This window comes from Teleopsis dalmanni, chromosome 1 (assembly GCF_002237135.1).
Source record: "Teleopsis dalmanni isolate 2A chromosome 1, ASM223713v2, whole genome shotgun sequence".
Taxonomy (NCBI): domain Eukaryota; kingdom Metazoa; phylum Arthropoda; class Insecta; order Diptera; family Diopsidae; genus Teleopsis; species Teleopsis dalmanni.
Window position 1 is genome coordinate 87,341,189 of NC_051846.1, and position 17,809 is coordinate 87,358,997.

Genomic DNA, 17,809 nt, shown 5'->3' on the forward strand with positions numbered 1-17,809 from the left:
TATGTAATTTGCTTGCATTATGTGCATGTATGCAGATTTGCTCTTTGGAAAATATAACATTTGAGAGATTGCAACAGTGATGTCAATATCTCGCTTAGCACCTATGGTACACAACATTAGGGGTATTCAGGATGTCTGTGCATCGTTGCATGTGCAAAATTATTTGATTTTACAAAAACAATTCCCTTGTAAATAATTCTGCACTTGATTTGCAAGACAATAGGGGTATTCACTCTCTCTTGCAAACTCATTGCAAGGTGCACGAAATGCACAGATTGTACAAGAATGCAAATAACAACAACAAAATACACGCACAAAATTTCGTGCAATTGCGTGCAATCTTCCAATGCTGAAACCTATGTATATTTGCTTGCAACAAACCAGAAATGGCGGAAATCAGCTGTTTTGTCATTTGTTGCTTCTCATTTTTAAATTTGAATTGACTGTTAGTAAAATTTCGAGATATGTTAATCTATGGCTATGCTATATACATGCGTTTCGTTCAATAATTTAAATCGATGTGACCATTAATTAAGTTTTCACAAATATAATATTATATACATATACATTTGTGAATTAATTTATCTATTTATCAATTTCAGCGAAACTCACGAAAATTTGTTCACATTTTGAACTATTGAATAAAGTGTTTGGACGCATGTCTAATTTTGTACGGAAACATTGCCATAGCCACCAACTAGTTCTGCGCTAGGCAACGAAGTTTTTTTTATTGAATCGTCTGCAGACAACACATCATCCAGCTCTGCACCGAAAGTCGTGCGTTCTGCTGTGCAAAGCCCCACTACCCTCCTCGATAAAAAATATAACAAATAACAATAATAAATTAAGAATTAGTTATATTTTTATTATACTAATTATTTTTATATTTTATTATTATTACATATATCTCCAACAACAAATAATGTAGCGACTTTACGAATAGCCGCATTTTCGCCTGATGAACCCAAACGATATAAAACAATAGCAATCCTTAATAGTTTATTAGTGAGACTATTAAGGAAAATACGTTCCAATTTACTCTAAGCATCTGACAAAAACGGCCTTCATCAAATTCTTGAAGAATGGTAGATCTCCATTGAATAGATTTTGGTACGGGTTGGTGATTTCTGTGATGGTTTACTAAAGTAAACAAAAGGTCTTCATTTAATTGCTCCATCACTTTCCAGTAATTTGCATCATCTAACAAATAGAAACTATATAGTAGTGAAAACTACATTAACAACATGTTAATACCTTCAATCAGAATATTAAAAGCACTATTTTCAATAAAAAAATCTATATATTTTTCTATTTCACTTGTTCGCGGCATTGTTATACTTTTATTTTTCTTTGCTCAATTTGATACGGCTGCAAAAACAGCTGATTCATTTTGATGATGCAATTCTGCAATAGAGGTGTTCTCGCAGTCTTGCAGTTTTTGTATAGCATTCTTGCATTTCGTGCTCCTTGCAATGAGTTTACAAGAGAGAGTGAATACCCCTAATATTCAAGACCATATTTTCAACACCAATTACCTCTTGCATATTTGATTTTCAAGACTCTATTGTGAATGATACTACTTTTTTTATTATTCGCTGGGCAATACTTTAGCGAAACGGTCGTTTTTTTTTATTTTGTCATTTTTTAATTTTATGATTTTATGCAATTGTTTGATTTTGTATTTATTTTACGTCCAACATGTCGGGGCTGCTGACCAAAAATATTCGGAGATGTAGCAACAAAAAGTGGACCAACAATGAGGTAAATCTCATTCTAGATTTCCTTGAGGAAACTGAAGGTTAAGACAAAGTTACAGGAAAACAAGTGAGAGGTGTAACTCAACAGGCGCAGGTCTTGAAGAAATTGATACCTGTACAACTGTTAAAGTTGTAAATATAAAGCAGAGTACATATAAAAATGTCAGAATTACAATCGAGGAAACGTTTGGCGAAGTACGAGCTAGATGTGAAATATAGAAATCATGTTCTGGAAATCTAATTTTTTTGTGTTATTACATTATCAATTACTATATGTATATATATGATAAATATTATTATTATTAAGTATTCTCTCCTTTTTTTATTTTCTTGATAATTTATTACAAATATTTATTTTTAACCATTAAATATTAATGAAAATACTTCTTGCCGTTTCATTTTATCATTTCTGCTAAATGATGCTGATATTTCCGGCACAATCTCATTTTCAGTTGTGGTATTTTTGGAGCAATACTTATAGCTGTTTATGTTATGGAGATGCATCTTTAGTTATTTAAGACTTTCAAATTTTTTCCTTAAAATATGCCAAAGCAGTGCTCAACACATATTCGGTATGTGCTTTGTCGCAAATTGAAAGCAATTCCTAAGTATCTACTCATCTGATGCGCATTATATCTGTTTGGAGTTAATACATATTCTGATACATATTCATCATGAGTATCAATTTCTGAAATTCGTATGAATATATATGTACTGCTTTATTAAACATATAAATGCACGAATCTAAACTACCCATTAATTCCGCAACAGCAAAATCCATCTCAGTATTCAATATATTCTACTTTTCACTTTTTTTGGCATTGTTAAATACGTAAACAAAAATCAGCTGTTTTAAATATTTTCAAGACTAATATGCACAAAGTGTGTTCACGATTATTTGAGTTTGCAACGATGCACATTCAACGATGCACAGACATCCTGAATACCCCTATTATGTTTTTTGCCACACTTTTAAGCAATTCTTTTTGTAATTTAAATATCTTTTAAACAATTTTTCTGTAAATTTTAAAAAATAATCGATATGTGGAATTGATAACTTTTTGGAAATTTCATTATAATAGTTATATTAAAATGAATAAAATTTATACTAATACTATGTTCAGACAACCAAACTTCCTTAATTTCCTTAAAATGAAATTAATTTAATTTTATAAGTATTCACACTGCCCCAAAGTAAGGAAATCATATAATCATATGATATTTTGAAAGTTGATTATTATAACTATAAAGGATCAATTCTTTTATTAGCTTTAGTGGATTTCAGGTATGTGAATTATTATTTTTCACTCTATTTTAAATTAATAAAAGTTACAGTTCTGTCTCGGTATTCAAATTTAAAAATTCACACCACTTTCAAAACATATCCCAGTTTTATTAAAGTCAACTGTCATTGATATTTATTTTAAAAAAAATGTCACTTTTTCGTTATCTCAACTTTAGTGCCTATTATGAATTGTCTATCGCTGAGACAGTAGAAAAATTTCTACTGCTGATAGACAAAATCAAATTTTGGTATTATGAATTGCAAACCGATGCAAGTTTTTCTATCAGCGGTAGACAAATTTCTCTACTGCATTTGAGCAGTAGTAGTTTGTCGATCGTATAAAATAAATGCTGTTAAAACGCTTTATATAGTCAATTTAACATATAAATTTAATACAACTTAAATATTACTAATTTAATAGTTAGTAATAATTCATTATATTTAATATAATATAATATATATTTAATATGTTTGATTTCAAGTGTAGTGTTATATGTATATTGAGAATAATGATTGTTGCATTTTTGTTTTGTTTTGTTATATATTTATGTGTATTTATTCAAATATTTTCAGCATACGCAAGCATTTTTCAAATTTCTTAGATATATTTTTCAACGAATAATGTATTTACATAAAATTGAGATATAATAAAATTAACAAATTTTGTTGTAGGGAAAAATTGAGGAGCAATAAAAAGCAGATAGCAAAACTTGTTGCAAATGTTGGAAAAAATATTGTTGCAAATATGGAAAAAAGAAAGACATTTGCAACAAGACACATTCCAGACCAATGTGGGACAAAATTACGATTGAGCTTAATAGTCTAGGCGCCTAAAAAATATTGAAAACATTTAGTAAAGGGAGGCAAGAGTATTGTGATCAAAAACTTACTGTAATACAAGAAAAATTAAAATTGGCTATGGAAAACACCGACAAAAGATATAAATGTCGGTCCTTTAAGCTTCAACTGCTTAAAAAAGATATGAATATTACTAATTTAATGTAATGTAATATACATATAATGTAAATATAACTACATATTATAAAAATATTAAAATTAATATATATATAAACATATTTATTTTTAGAATATTAAAGTTTAAGTTTAATATATTACTTTAGTTTATTAATGTAATGTAATATTAAATAATAATTTCGTATTAAGAAAATATATTTTTATTTATTTTAAAAAGAATTTGAATTCAATTTTAATGTTTCTTAGTGAACACAATACAAACAAAATAAGTTCAATTAAAGCTGGGCGCTCTAAAACCCTTACATCATTCACAAAAGTGCAAATGTTTGTCTATCAAATTTCATAATACCAAATTTGCCTACCAATCGATTCGGTAGACAAATGTCTATTGTCTATCGGTAGACATTTCATAATAGCCGCCTTTATCTTTTGTTTAAATTTTATCTTACACATAGTTGCATTTGAAATGTCCCTTAATTTCACCTTTGTTTTAATGAAATTAAGGCCACTTTCCTTAATTTTGTTCTAATCTCAAAACTGAATTTTGTATGGACTTCATTTTACTGAAACGAAGATGAAATTAAGATTTTTGCGAAATTAGGTGTATCTGAACATAGTATAATACTTCAATCAACGAGAAACCACTGCAATAAAAAGAGATTTATAATTATTGTATACTTTCACACGTTTTTTACTCAATTTTTAGTTTCAAATTCATTTTTATTAACACTGCTTATTTTTCTTTATAAGTTATTTCGCTCTCAATTTCAACTATTATTATAATTAAAGTATGTGACCAATTTTGTGCAATTTGGCGTACATATGTATTTCTGTCAAAAAATCGCAACTGTTACAAAACTACTCTTTTCATTTCATTATTCATAGTAAATTATTTATTTTTTTCCAGTCTTAATAATGGGCTGTTGATCCGCATATGCCAAAAGAATATTAAAATTTTAATTGATGTTACTGCATTTTAAATAACACTAACAACTGTTTTCAACAATTTGTTCAAAATATATAATTTATAGTTCACAATGAAGTTGCAAGGGTCTCGTAAATTGTTCTTTGTTCGGCAATGTGTTTATTGGGAATATTCTATAGAAAAGAGTCTATTCTAAGAGTATGTTTTTTGGTGAGCATTTTCATTAACCAATTTTATTCCCATGAGATTTGTTGGTTGATTCGCCACATCAGTTCTACTGCCCAGGGAACTTGGAAAGGATAGTGTTTAAGAAGGTGGCGTAATCGGATCGGGCTACTAATATATTTCGCTGCACCAATTTGTTCGGTGTATATGCAATATACGGTTAATTGCATTGTAGAAAATGTTAATTTGTGTCTAAAACAAATATGAAGGTTATAAAATCTGGATTAACATTTTGCACTTTAGTCCTCGTATGGTGTATTAATTTGTGTAATGCCTTGGACGTATCTTCTTTAAAAAGTTATTCGGTAACAACACTTATTAATGCAAAATGGGGACAGGTTCCACTCTACTTAGAAATATCTGAATATTTAGCAGATGATAATGGTGGTTTGTTTTGGGATTTTATTAAAGGAATTACAGACTTAGATACACCTCTAAATGAATACGGTGCGTATTATAACTTATATTAACAAATTCTATTACTAAATTGTTACTTATAGGTACTGATTCGAAGCAATATCTTTCGGCTCTTAATGTTGTGCGATCATTTTTAGGCTCGTTGCAGATGCCTTTACTAAAATTAATTCTATCATTACATAGCCTTACTCCGAGAATAAATGTACACTTACAGATTAGTTCAGAGGCTCAACAAAAAGGAAAGTGTAATACCATTGCTTTTGCGCAAATTGGAACAGAATATGCGTGCAATGTCATTGAACTTCAGCAAAAGTTGCATCTTCAAAGAAAATCCTTAGATACGAAAATAGAAACGTACAGTTTTGATCATTCATTTCCGGGTTCAGAAAATAACACTCGCACTGTTGTTCTTTATGGTGATATTGGATCGCACGAATTTGCAAAATTTCATAAAGTTCTCTCTCAAGAGGCATTTTCCGGTAAATGTCATTATATTGTAAGGCACCATATGACTAATTTACCGAATCGACGAATTCGTTTATCCGGTTATGGTGTAGAATTACATTTAAAATCAACAGAATATAAGAGCCAAGACGATGCACCAAAAAATAATGAAGATGATATAGCTAAATCCGATGACAACGCCATAGATGTAGAAATTCAAGGTTTTGATTTTAAAATTCTAAAAGCACGTTTTCCTTCATTGACACATTCATTGAATCAATTTCGGTATAGTTTATTAGAGGATACGCAAGAAATAGCTCAACTTAAGGCTTGGGAGTTTCAAGATTTAGGTTTGCAAGCAACCGCTGCTATAGCAGAAATCGAAGGAGAGGAAGCATTACAAATTTTACAATTCACTGCAAATAATTTTCCTATGCAAGCGCGTTCGTTATTAAATTATAAAGTTTCAGAAAGTTTGCGTGAAGAAATAAAATGGAACACCGAAATATTCGGTCGCAGTTTGAATATAGTACCTCCAGATGGAGCAATATTTGTTAATGGTCTATATTATGATGCAGATACTATGGATTTAGGTGCCTTTGTTGAAACCCTTCGTACTGAAATTCAGGTTCTGGAAAGTCTTCATCAGAATAATATCCACGGAAGAATTGCATCTGCATTATTAGCACTTGACTTTTCTAATAATGGTAAACATAATTTTGCTATAGATATTCGTGATACAGCAATTATGTGGATAAATGATATAGAAAATGATCCACACTATCGACGATGGCCTGCAAGTGTAATGGATCTTATGCGTCCAACTTTTCCAGGAATGTTACGTAATATACGTAAAAATGTGTTTCATTTAGTTCTTGTGGTCGACCCGCTATCGCCACATGGGCGAAGTCTTATTAAATTGGTCGAAAGTTTTGTAATCCATTCAGCTCCAGTAAGATTGGGATTAGTCTTTGATACTCGTCAGTCCAGTAATGACAATTCAGAAGATTACATTGCTGTTATATGCTCCTTTAACTATATTTCTCAGAAAAAAGATTATCGAGCGTCACTTAGTTTCTTAACAGATATTTATTCTCGTGTTAAAAGCAACGAAAAAGTAACTTTGAAACACATTCGTAGTCAATTAAAAAAATCGTTTCCTAGTCTATCGAACAACAAAATTGATGATATCATTAGCGAGGACTCTGATTACGATTACGGACGTAAATTATCGACTGAATTTGTAGAAAGATTAGGTTTTGAAGATAGTCCACAGGCGTTGCTTAATGGTGTACCAATGCAAGAAAGTTTACTATCTTCTGACAATGATTTTGAAGAGGCAATATTTACGGAAATTATGCAACAAACATCCGTTTTACAAAAAGCAGTATACCGCGGTGATCTTACCGATTCGGAGCCAATAATAGATTATTTAATGAATCAAGCGAATGTTATGCCCCGTCTTAATCAACGTATTCTTAACACTGAAAGTGAAAAATTTGTGGATCTCACTGGTAATGCATACCATAATTTAAACAACGTTCGTGAATTGGCACAATTATCAAATCGAGATATGACAGCGACTCTTTTAAATAATTTAAAATATTTTACCAGTAAACATGCCACCGAAAACATAGGAGCCAGTGAATTACAATTTTTAACTGTTTGGGTGTTTGGTGATTTGGAACAGAAGCTGGGAAGAAATCTGTTAATAAATGCATTGGAATATCTAAAAACCGCAAATAGTATGCGTGTTGCCTTCATTCCAAATATTGAAGATCAAACTTTCAAGCCAAATAACTTAAATTACTTAGTTTGGGCTGCTATGCATTCGCTTCCTTATAATGAGGCTACGGATACTGTATTATCGTGGCTCAAACTCAAAAATGATATTCAAGATATCCCAGCCAGTACAGTTGAATATTTGTCATCCACGGAGCTTCACATAAAAATGCTAAGAGTTTATTCACAACGTGTTTTAGGACTTCGAAAGAATGAGCAACTTATCATAGCAAATGGCAAAAAAATAGGACCTTTTCAACAGAATGATAAATTTAGTGTAGATGATTATGGCTTAATTGATCGTTTTAATGCCTTACAGTATGGAGATAAAATCCGAAAGGTGCTTGTAGAGAGTAATTTAAATGATACCGATGATAAAATAACAAGCGATATGTTATTGAAACTTTATTGTAGTTTAGTACCGCGACAATCCAAAACTCGTTTTCATATACCATATGACGCGAAAGAAGAGTATTCCGTTCTAAAATTGAACCCCAAAATCAAAGATTTACCATACTTTGATGTTAATGCAGTTGTGGATCCCGCATCTCGCAGTGCCCAGAAACTTGCACCAATACTCATATTATTACGGAATACTTTTAACTGTCAAATGAGAGTATTTTTAACACCCGTAAGTCAACATAGCGATATGCCTATAAAAAACTTTTATCGATATGTGATCGAACAAGAACCTCAGTTTGAACCACATGGTAGGATATCTGATGGACCTATTGCTAAGTTTACAGGATTACCTGTTAACTCATTATTAACGCAAAATTTGCAAGTACCTGAAAATTGGCTTGTGGAATCTGTGCGTTCTGTCTATGATTTGGACAACATAAAACTAAATGAAATTGGTGGTCCTGTTCATAGTGAATTTGAGTTGGAATATCTTTTGTTAGAAGGCCACTGCTTTGATGCTATCAGTGGTGCGCCACCACGAGGACTACAAATTGTTCTTGGTACAAAAAATAGTCCAGGCGTGGTTGACACCATCGTCATGGCAAATCTGGGTTATTTTCAATTAAAAGCTAATCCAGGCATTTGGGAACTTCGGCTACGAGACGGTAAATCTGCTGACATATATGATATTACACATGCAGAAGGACTAAATACATTGTATAGCAACCAATCTATTAAAATTGTTATAAGTTCGTTACGTTCCCACGTAATTAAAATTCGTGTTGCTAAAAAAACAGGTAAGCAAAGTATGGATTTGCTTGGTGATGAGGATGATCAATATCAAACAGGAATATGGAATTCTATAGCAAATTCATTCGGAGGTTCAGTTACCAATGTACCTGAAGATGAAACAATCAATATCTTCTCGGTTGCTTCAGGACATTTATATGAACGACTTCTGCGTATTATGATGATTTCTCTACTAAAACACACGAAATCACCCGTTAAATTTTGGTTTTTAAAAAATTACCTATCCCCTCAATTTACTGATTTTTTACCACACATGGCGAAAGAATATGGATTCCATTACGAATTGGTTCAATATAAATGGCCTCGTTGGTTACATCAGCAGACCGAGAAGCAGAGAACTATATGGGGTTATAAGATTTTATTCTTAGACGTATTATTTCCACTTAATGTACGCAAAATTATATTTGTTGATGCCGACGCAATTGTACGAGCAGATATAAAAGAATTATTTGACATGGATTTAGGTGGAGCACCATATGCATACACACCATTTTGTGATTCTCGTAAAGAAATGGAAGGTTTCAGATTCTGGAAACAAGGTTATTGGCGAAGTCATCTAATGGGAAGGAAATACCATATTTCAGCACTTTATGTTGTTGATCTGAAACGCTTTCGGAGGATAGCTGCTGGTGATCGACTACGTGGACAGTACCAAGCCTTGAGTCAAGATCCCAATAGTTTGTCAAATCTGGATCAAGATTTGCCAAATAATATGATCCATCAAGTTGCTATCAAATCACTTTCAAATGACTGGCTTTGGTGTCAAACCTGGTGCAGTGATAGCTCCTTAAAAAATGCAAAAGTAATCGATCTTTGCAATAATCCACAAACAAAAGAAGCTAAACTTACTGCTGCCCAACGCATAGTTCCTGAGTGGAAGACGTACGATACTGAAATTAAAAAGCTTATGGCTCAAGTAGAAGATCACGAGAATATAGCTGAACATGAAAATTATATGCAAGGTGAAAAATCTCGCATTTCAACTTCAGGTGATGGTAGTGAATCAGGTTCCATTAAACATTCTGAATTGTGATGATTAAAAAATATCCAAAAATCAAGTGAGGCGTAGAACAAAAATTGAAACGATATTTAATTTATTTAAACAATTTAATAAAAAATATATATGGAAAGACAAATAACTATAACATTGTAAATATTTTTATCGTTTTAAGAAAAATATTTTTGTAGTGATCCTTTTTCATACATTTTCTTAACGTCCGTTCCACCACCAATAAATTTGCCGTCAATGAAACAACGGGGAACCTAAAAAAAATTGTTTGAATATAAGAATTTAATTTTTATTAAGTAAAATTATGTTTTTTTACTTATATTTATGGTGTCTTTCGTGTTAATAACTTCTCTTTTGAGTGGAAAAAAATTTTCATTATATACATTTTCAAATAGGTTACAAGAAAGTTATAAAACAAAGTTATTAAAAGTGGTTATAAGCCACAGAATATATTTATACAAAGATATTAGGAAAAACAGTATAATATTAGCAAAATAAATTTTATCTGGCACTGCCAAATCCCTACACTTTTTCAGTTAATTTCTGATGTATCTATTATTTAAGAGGTTTTATGCAGAGTCAGAAAAGGTGACGACAAATAGATAGATGCGCAGACGAAGGATTTTTTTTTTATTGATATTAAGTAATAATATTTCCGCGGAAAGGATAAAACTTTTATTGCTCAAATTTTTTTGCACCTCACTTTTATTTTATTTACTCATAATATCATATATGTCACGAAAGGAACAAAGTTCTGATTTTTACCAAAATTCGGTCATTTGTGTGGCCTGTTAGTGGAAACAGTTGTTTATTTCGCCACCGTCTATATCTGTTTTGTTTATTGCCCGTCTTATTTATATGTTTATATATGCAGATACCGTCGTTTTTAATCCTTAATGATAGAGAGAGAGAAACTCAAGTAAAAAAATAAGTAAAGAATAAGTTTTGTGAGAGTCGACAAAAATAATTCCTGTCGACTCCGTCATGAGGAGAAGTAAACATCAGAACATATTTAATGCAACTGTCCAGCGTCGGCAAGAGGTAGACATGACTACCTTGGAAACGGGATCTTAGTCACAAATCAAATATGTGAAATGAAGCCCACAGCAATTACGATATTTATAAATAATTAGAATTGTTTTAGTTGAGCCTTTAGACCTACAATAGATCTTTTAGGTCGGGTGCATTCGTAGTATATTATTTAATAAATAAATAAAGTAAAAAAACAAAAAATAATGTCACAAAGAATTTGGTTGGGATTGTTATAAACAGCGCTTTTCCAAGACTTCACCTAAAAAAACCATACGGCTACTAGTAAGATATACATCGTAAGTCAGGACATAACAAATGTTAGAAATAAACAATATTCGCCTGCAAAACAAGAAAATAATAAAATATTTGCAAATGTATTGCCAAATTTCGAATATAAAAATTGGTGTCATGTTGAAGATAAACGACGTCTTAACCTAATTTATTCTTCATAACACGTAACCATCTGCAGGTTGGTTACGTGGAAAATAGAGTTAAGTATTTCAGAAGTTTTTTGTGTTTCATGAGTGGATATAACATTCGTAAACAAATTCAGACAAAACTATTTTAGGAATATTTTTTCCCAATAAGTACACAATCAATCTAAATATTTATATGTTAACCATCATTTTTTTTTAACATTGACACTCTTTGATTTGTAGTCAAACATATCGGACACCCATTTCAAAAGAGGCGCAACTCGAAATTCGTCAATTTTCAGAAAACGCAAAAAATGTTAAACAGCATAGTGTCATCCCAAAAAAAAGAAATATATGTTTTATAATGTTTTTTTCGACAATTTGCAATAATTAAAACAAAGTGGAATTTTGCGTGTTGGTAGACAGGTAAACTATAAGCAAGTTCCATACATTAACTCAAAATTGAGGAATTTCAAGTTGCGCCTCTTTTGAAGGTCTGCGATATGTATATTGACATGAAATGCATTCTCGATAGCCAAATTTTGTACCGCCCTCGCAATGCTTAATGTCTATTTATTGTTAAACAAAAGTCTAAAATTCAATTTAATGAATATTTCGTAAATTTAAAGTTAATTTTCAATACCTATATTCGACATATCTTAAATAAAATACTGATAAGGTTTTTATTATAATAGATTTTAAAATACAAACTGCTAGAAGGAAAATATCAATTTAAATTTGCATATAACAAAAATCATAACTTCTAATTTGGACACCCGTGAATAAGTTTAGTTTTTTACTACATCAACATATGGGTATTACTTACTGTTCGACTTCCAGTGATTTCCCCAAGTATGTTTTGAATTTCATCAGCATCGTTACGCTCATCTAGTTCAATTACGGTAGGGCTTACAGAGAGCTTTTCGAATTGCTAATGTAAATGATTTTTAATTATACTAATTGTACAACTATGAATTCACAAACCTCTTTAGCCATCGTACAATAAGGACAGTAGGTTTTTGAAAATATTACTACTTTATTGCTTTTAATTGCATGCTGCACTAAATCCGCTTTTGGAGAAGTCATATCTACTACTGGATTTTTTAACAATGTACTTATATTTGAACCCATATACTTATTAAGCTTTAGTTTCTAAATTATAAAATAGCAAACTTGCCACATAAACTTAATATGTCGTATGGACTTATAAGCATTGCCAGCTGTACATTATGCCGCCTATACACAGAGAATTTGAATGAAGAAGTCATAATAAATTCAATATTGCACTCTCTCAAATTATACACCCCGCCAGGAAGACATGCTGGGCTTCATAATATACTTTTATAAAATTATTTAAATAACTTATTATCAAAATTAAGCGGGACTCTTATTACAATGAATCATCTAAGTGGTCACAGACACTATTAAGTAAAAATGCTTTAGACACTAATGCCTTAATTAATTCTGTATTAGAATTATTTGCGTACAAATTAGTACCATTTCTAGATTTTCTAAAAATAAACTTTTTGGAATATTTGCTAATTTTTTTTTCGTATGATTTGAAAACCACGCATCAGAGATCTAATGTTTATATACCAATCGACAGACTTTTCAAAATTCTATAAGTAATATGCATTTTTGTTCAATTTAATAAACTTTTTTTAATATTTTTTTATAAATAACAACGCAGGTTTACATGATCATGTTTCCAATTGATTGCTCATCAATATATTAAAGTTTCTAACAATTGTCGAAATGAAAACCTGAAACGATAATATAAACACTGAAACAACTTCAGCAAAGTTTGTTGACTAAAGTTAGTAATGTAAACCCCGCATAGCTTACGTTTGATAAATCAAAGAAGAATAATATATTATAATATACTTGATAACGCTAATAGTATATTCCCATTTAATTTAATTCGGAAAAAAAATTTGATATATGAGACATGAAACAAAATATAAGTAAACAAAAAATCAACAAGAGGTGAGAATTTCTTAAAATGTTTGTTTTTTATTAATTTTGATTTTAAGGTCAATATAACGGTAGTGACTATTTTTCTTAATAAAAACTATTGTATTTAATAGAGAGGTTTCGAAACGTAGTGAACTAAAACAACAAAAATTCTTTGTTCATATTATTTTAATTAATTGAATATTTGGCTAACCATACAGCCGTTTCCAGTATTGCCAAATCTCGTCATCAGTAGTCTTCTGAAATTATATCTGAGTTTATTATAATATACGAGTATTTCGGCTTAATACACTTCTCGTCATATAAGTTTACTACTCTTGTATGGTTCATGCTTGAGCTTAAGAAAATTATCAAAGTGTAGGCTTTTTCTTTAGTAAGCATATCTCAAAAGAACAAATGCTTATTTTAAAAATAAGATATGAAACAACAACACTGCTGGCTTATTTAGTCCAACCTTTTTGAATTCGCTTAACTAATAAGCAGCTCAAATCGTATGGTTGCCAAGATTAAAAATTAGTCTATTGTGAACGATTTTTGGAAGTACCTACGAAATTTCCAGGTATCTGTCAACGAATGATTTCGCTAATTATTCGTATTTCGTGTCGTCATTGTTCGTAACAAATACGTTACTTTTTCTTTTTATTATTTTAGTGTTAAAAGGCATGAAAATTCATATTTTATTCACAATTAAGTAAAAAATATATACTTGTGTTGTCATATTGTTTTCAGATTTCAATGACTCGTGATAAAGTATTTTTACCTTGAGGTTAATTTTATTTTGAGTATTTAAAAAGTTTTTTTTAAACTTTTTAAAAAAAAGTTTTAAAAAGTTTTTTTTAAACTTTTTAAGTAGTTTTTTTAAAGCATTTGTCCAATAAATTTTGTACGCTTTGGAGCACGAAATTTCTCTCACAAAATCTAAATATTTTGTTCAAAAAAATGAATTTTAATTCACAATGACGTTGCCATTCTTGAAAGGTATTCTTGCTCGAGGTACTTTTGAGCAAAATTCCTCAAAATTTGCAGGTATGTGTTGTAAGGATGGAAATTTTGTACAAATTTTAACCCTACACACAATCACTGAATTATCATTGGCGAATTACCTGAAAGAACAGCAGGCCGATTCCACTAATGGCTATCGCTAAAACAATCACTGAACAATTCCATGTCTTCGCTAAAATTCTTAAATAAGCGATTCGTTTAATTTAGGTGAATTAGCAATTGTGCGATTCTGCCAACAATCTCTTCGCGAAATTTATCCGGCGATGTGGATAATACTGAAATGCATTGAAATAAAAACAAAAATTGTAAACAAATATCAGCTGTTGGAATTATAATTTGAATTTCAAATGTAAAAGCAGATATAAATTAAAATTAAATTAATATAACATTGGCTTGTGGATTAATTAAATAATGGACTATTTAATAAGAATCAGATTTCTTTTTCTGGTGATATGAGAGATTCACGGAGTCATGTACGTTGCAAAAGAAAATGTTTACGAAATTCTACAGACCCCTCCACTATATCTGATGCGCGATTTATTCATCGATCAGATGGAATTTCGAGGGACATACGATCCGTGATGCTGTGCTTCATCCTCCTGCAGCTGGGAAGTACGCCAATTTGAAGGCCCGAGTTAGAGCGTTAAAGTGAGAGCGAGTAGCGGATAATTCAACGGTTGCTGTCAAAGGTTAAACTTGGTGATAGACAGCCAACATAGTTGTTGGCAGAGTTGACAGCGTTAGCAAAAGACAAGGTGAGCGATGAGTCCTCAAATCTCTTTGACTGCAGCGTGTTCCACCACAGATACGCGCTATTCTGCAGGCATCGGACGTGGCACTGGTGGAGCTGGTGAAGTTAACAAACCGTATCTGCGAGATGGGCCATTTTCTGCAGATTCTGAAGTGTCGGCCTCAGGGTGTGTTTGAATGTACGTAGAGATAAGTCGTTGCAAGATCGATCTTTCCGAGGAAGCGCAGGCGAACTCGTTTCCGACCAAAAAGTCATCCAGATTGGTGCTGGTATCACAAAAGATTTGATATTGGGGCTACAGCTTTGGCAGCAGCCGTGTAATTTCGCGGCAAGTAGCCAAAAAACTAGGTACTCCTTCTACGTCCTTCTATCCCACTCTCGGGATAGCGCCCATATGGTTTGACCTAGCGTTAAAGATCCTGCCACATCGGTGATCGGTGGTTTTTCTCATTGTTACTGGCGCTGGCATATCAGTTATACCGAGTCGTTCGGTCGTTCGAAACGAACAGCTAGCAGTGACTCAACGCTCACTCAGCTAGCAGTGACTCAACGCTCACTCAGCTAGCAGTGAGCGTGAACGTCCAAAAATGAACAATCTGATTATTTTGTTGTGTGCAAATGCCTTGGCAGCACTCGTATCAACAGCCAAAGGTAAACATATGTTTACAAGTAAATACTCAAATATTCTTTAATTTTAATATCATTTAAATTTATCATAAAATTTATCTTATCATATCATATAATTTATCATATAACTAAAATTTAAAAGGTGTCGTATATCAAGAAGTAGAATATTCAATTTTATACTTTTTAATTATATATCATTCCTTTAAAAATTATAGTTTTACTAAATTTTATTTATTGATTTATGTTATTATTTTTTAATTTTCACTTAGTACTGGCAGTACTAATAATCAAATTTTCGCTAATCTGAGAATCTCCAAAATAGTAGATTCTGTGCTCATTTTTTTTTGTTTGCAAATTTTTGTTGTAATAATCTGCTAAGCAGCTGATCTGCTGCCTGAATACCCCTACTGTTAATCTTTTTTAATACTAATTCAAAATCAACTATTTTATGTGCACCTCACAGGGCATTTGCACATATTAGGTCCAATTCTTTTCAAAAATTGCATATCAGATTTGTTTCTCACATTCGGAATGAGAGCATTGTGTAAATCTGGTTGAATTGATTCACGTAATACAAATACTATTAACACTGCTACCTTGGTTCTGTTTTAATACATTTTTTAATTTATTCAATTTAAACAACACCAGTAGTTTAGGAATCAAAGAAGCTTTATGTGGATCCAAACACAAATGAATTTTCTGCAAAAAGTCAATATTCTTTTCGGATCCATTATATTTGAAGAGAATGAAGGCAACAATATTATTAAGAACTGCTTTTCTATTAAAGAGTGACTTCTCAAATAAATACAACTTCTTTCTGTATTTTATTGGTTGTACTTTATTTATTTCCAATATTTAGTTATAAATCTAAATAATATTTTCTCTTGACAAGTAATTAAATAGGTTTTGTCTTAAATTAATTGAGTCATCCAACTCTAAAGTATCAACAAAATTCTGGTTGATCTGCCCTTTCTTCCACACTATTGTGTTCGTCATTGTCATGATTACTTACACAAATGTTGTTCAGAACACATACACTGGCAACGATATTCGTAATTGCAACCAAATTACTTTGTTCTGTAAACTTTGATAGTCTGCGAAAGCTACTTTTTAGCAGACCATTTTTAGAAGCATTTTCTACTACCATTCGTGTAGAGGAATGCTTTTCGTTAATTTTTTTTTTGGTTTTCATCTACGTTACCATAGTCTTTAAATGGGGGCAGAAGCAAGTTTAAACACGGATAAGCAGTATTTCCAATAAATAAATAGTTCACTTTGCTTTAATTGTGCACGTCCGTATACATCAGATCTTCTCAAAACTCTAAAGTCGTGCAAGGATGTAGGTTCACTGCAACTAATATTTAAAAATTTTTTGTCTGCATCTACAACAGCTAGCAAAACAATGGAATAGCATTGTTTGCGATTGAAAAAATCTTCACCATGACATGGTGGTCTTTTAATTGGAATATGTGTGCAATCTATTGCTCCTGTTATGCCTGGTATTCCATGTTTTTCTTCGAAGCCTATTATATACTGGTCTGTACTCCAAGCCACTGATATTGCAACACCAACCCAATTGTTTCTGCATTGCTCCACCGTTTTCGTGATGTGAAAATATGACTAGAAAAAAATATGTAATTAAAAAAATAGTTCCTTAATATTTTTACTTTTAAGTTCTACAATTACTTACGTTTCACTCATTTTTTAACAGCAATATAATAACTATATAAAATAACGTGCTTGTTACTAATAATACCAAAAATTAATGAAATTTTACAGTTGGCAGTTGTGAATTAAAAAGAATTGTTTATTATTATTTTTCAAGTACAGTTACAACTGAAAGTTAACTGGAAGATATGTACGTAATTCCATAAATCGTTCACAATAGACGAGTTTTTAGTCTTGGCAACCAAGTGATTTGAGCTGCTTACTAGTTAAGCGGTTTCAAAAAGGTTGGACTAAATCAGCCAGCATTG

At 31.3% G+C, this 17,809-nt stretch overlaps 2 protein-coding genes across 2 annotated transcripts; one reads left to right on the forward strand and one right to left on the reverse strand.

Moving 5' to 3' along the window:
* Positions 1–5,167: 5,167 nt before the first annotated feature.
* LOC119669427 (UDP-glucose:glycoprotein glucosyltransferase) lies at positions 5,168–10,078 on the forward strand. The gene is made up of 2 exons (XM_038079317.1): positions 5,168–5,614; positions 5,668–10,078. Exons 1-2 carry the CDS (start codon positions 5,371–5,373, stop codon positions 10,053–10,055), a joined length of 4,632 nt encoding a protein of 1,543 aa, XP_037935245.1. The 5' UTR covers positions 5,168–5,370; the 3' UTR covers positions 10,056–10,078.
* Positions 9,999–12,669, reverse strand: LOC119669428 (glutaredoxin-C4-like). Its single transcript, XM_038079319.1, has 3 exons — positions 12,464–12,669; positions 12,306–12,410; positions 9,999–10,285 (listed from the first exon to the last, which is right to left on the reverse strand). Exons 1-3 carry the CDS (start codon positions 12,608–12,610, stop codon positions 10,190–10,192), a joined length of 348 nt encoding a protein of 115 aa, XP_037935247.1. The 5' UTR covers positions 12,611–12,669; the 3' UTR covers positions 9,999–10,189.
* Positions 12,670–17,809: the final 5,140 nt, after the last annotated feature.

Coding starts and splice junctions, on each gene's coding strand:
- LOC119669428 (XM_038079319.1), bottom strand. CDS start 12,610: ATGGGTTCAAATATAAGTACATTGTTAAAAAATCCAGTAGTAGATATG. Junction 12,411..12,463: donor ATTGTACGATGGCTAAAGAG/GTTTGTGAATTC, acceptor CATTTACATTAG/CAATTCGAAAAGCTCTCTGT. Junction 10,286..12,305: donor AAATCACTGGAAGTCGAACA/GTAAGTAATACC, acceptor AATTTTTTTTAG/GTTCCCCGTTGTTTCATTGA.
- LOC119669427 (XM_038079317.1), top strand. CDS start 5,371: ATGAAGGTTATAAAATCTGGATTAACATTTTGCACTTTAGTCCTCGTA. Junction 5,615..5,667: donor TACACCTCTAAATGAATACG/GTGCGTATTATA, acceptor TGTTACTTATAG/GTACTGATTCGAAGCAATAT.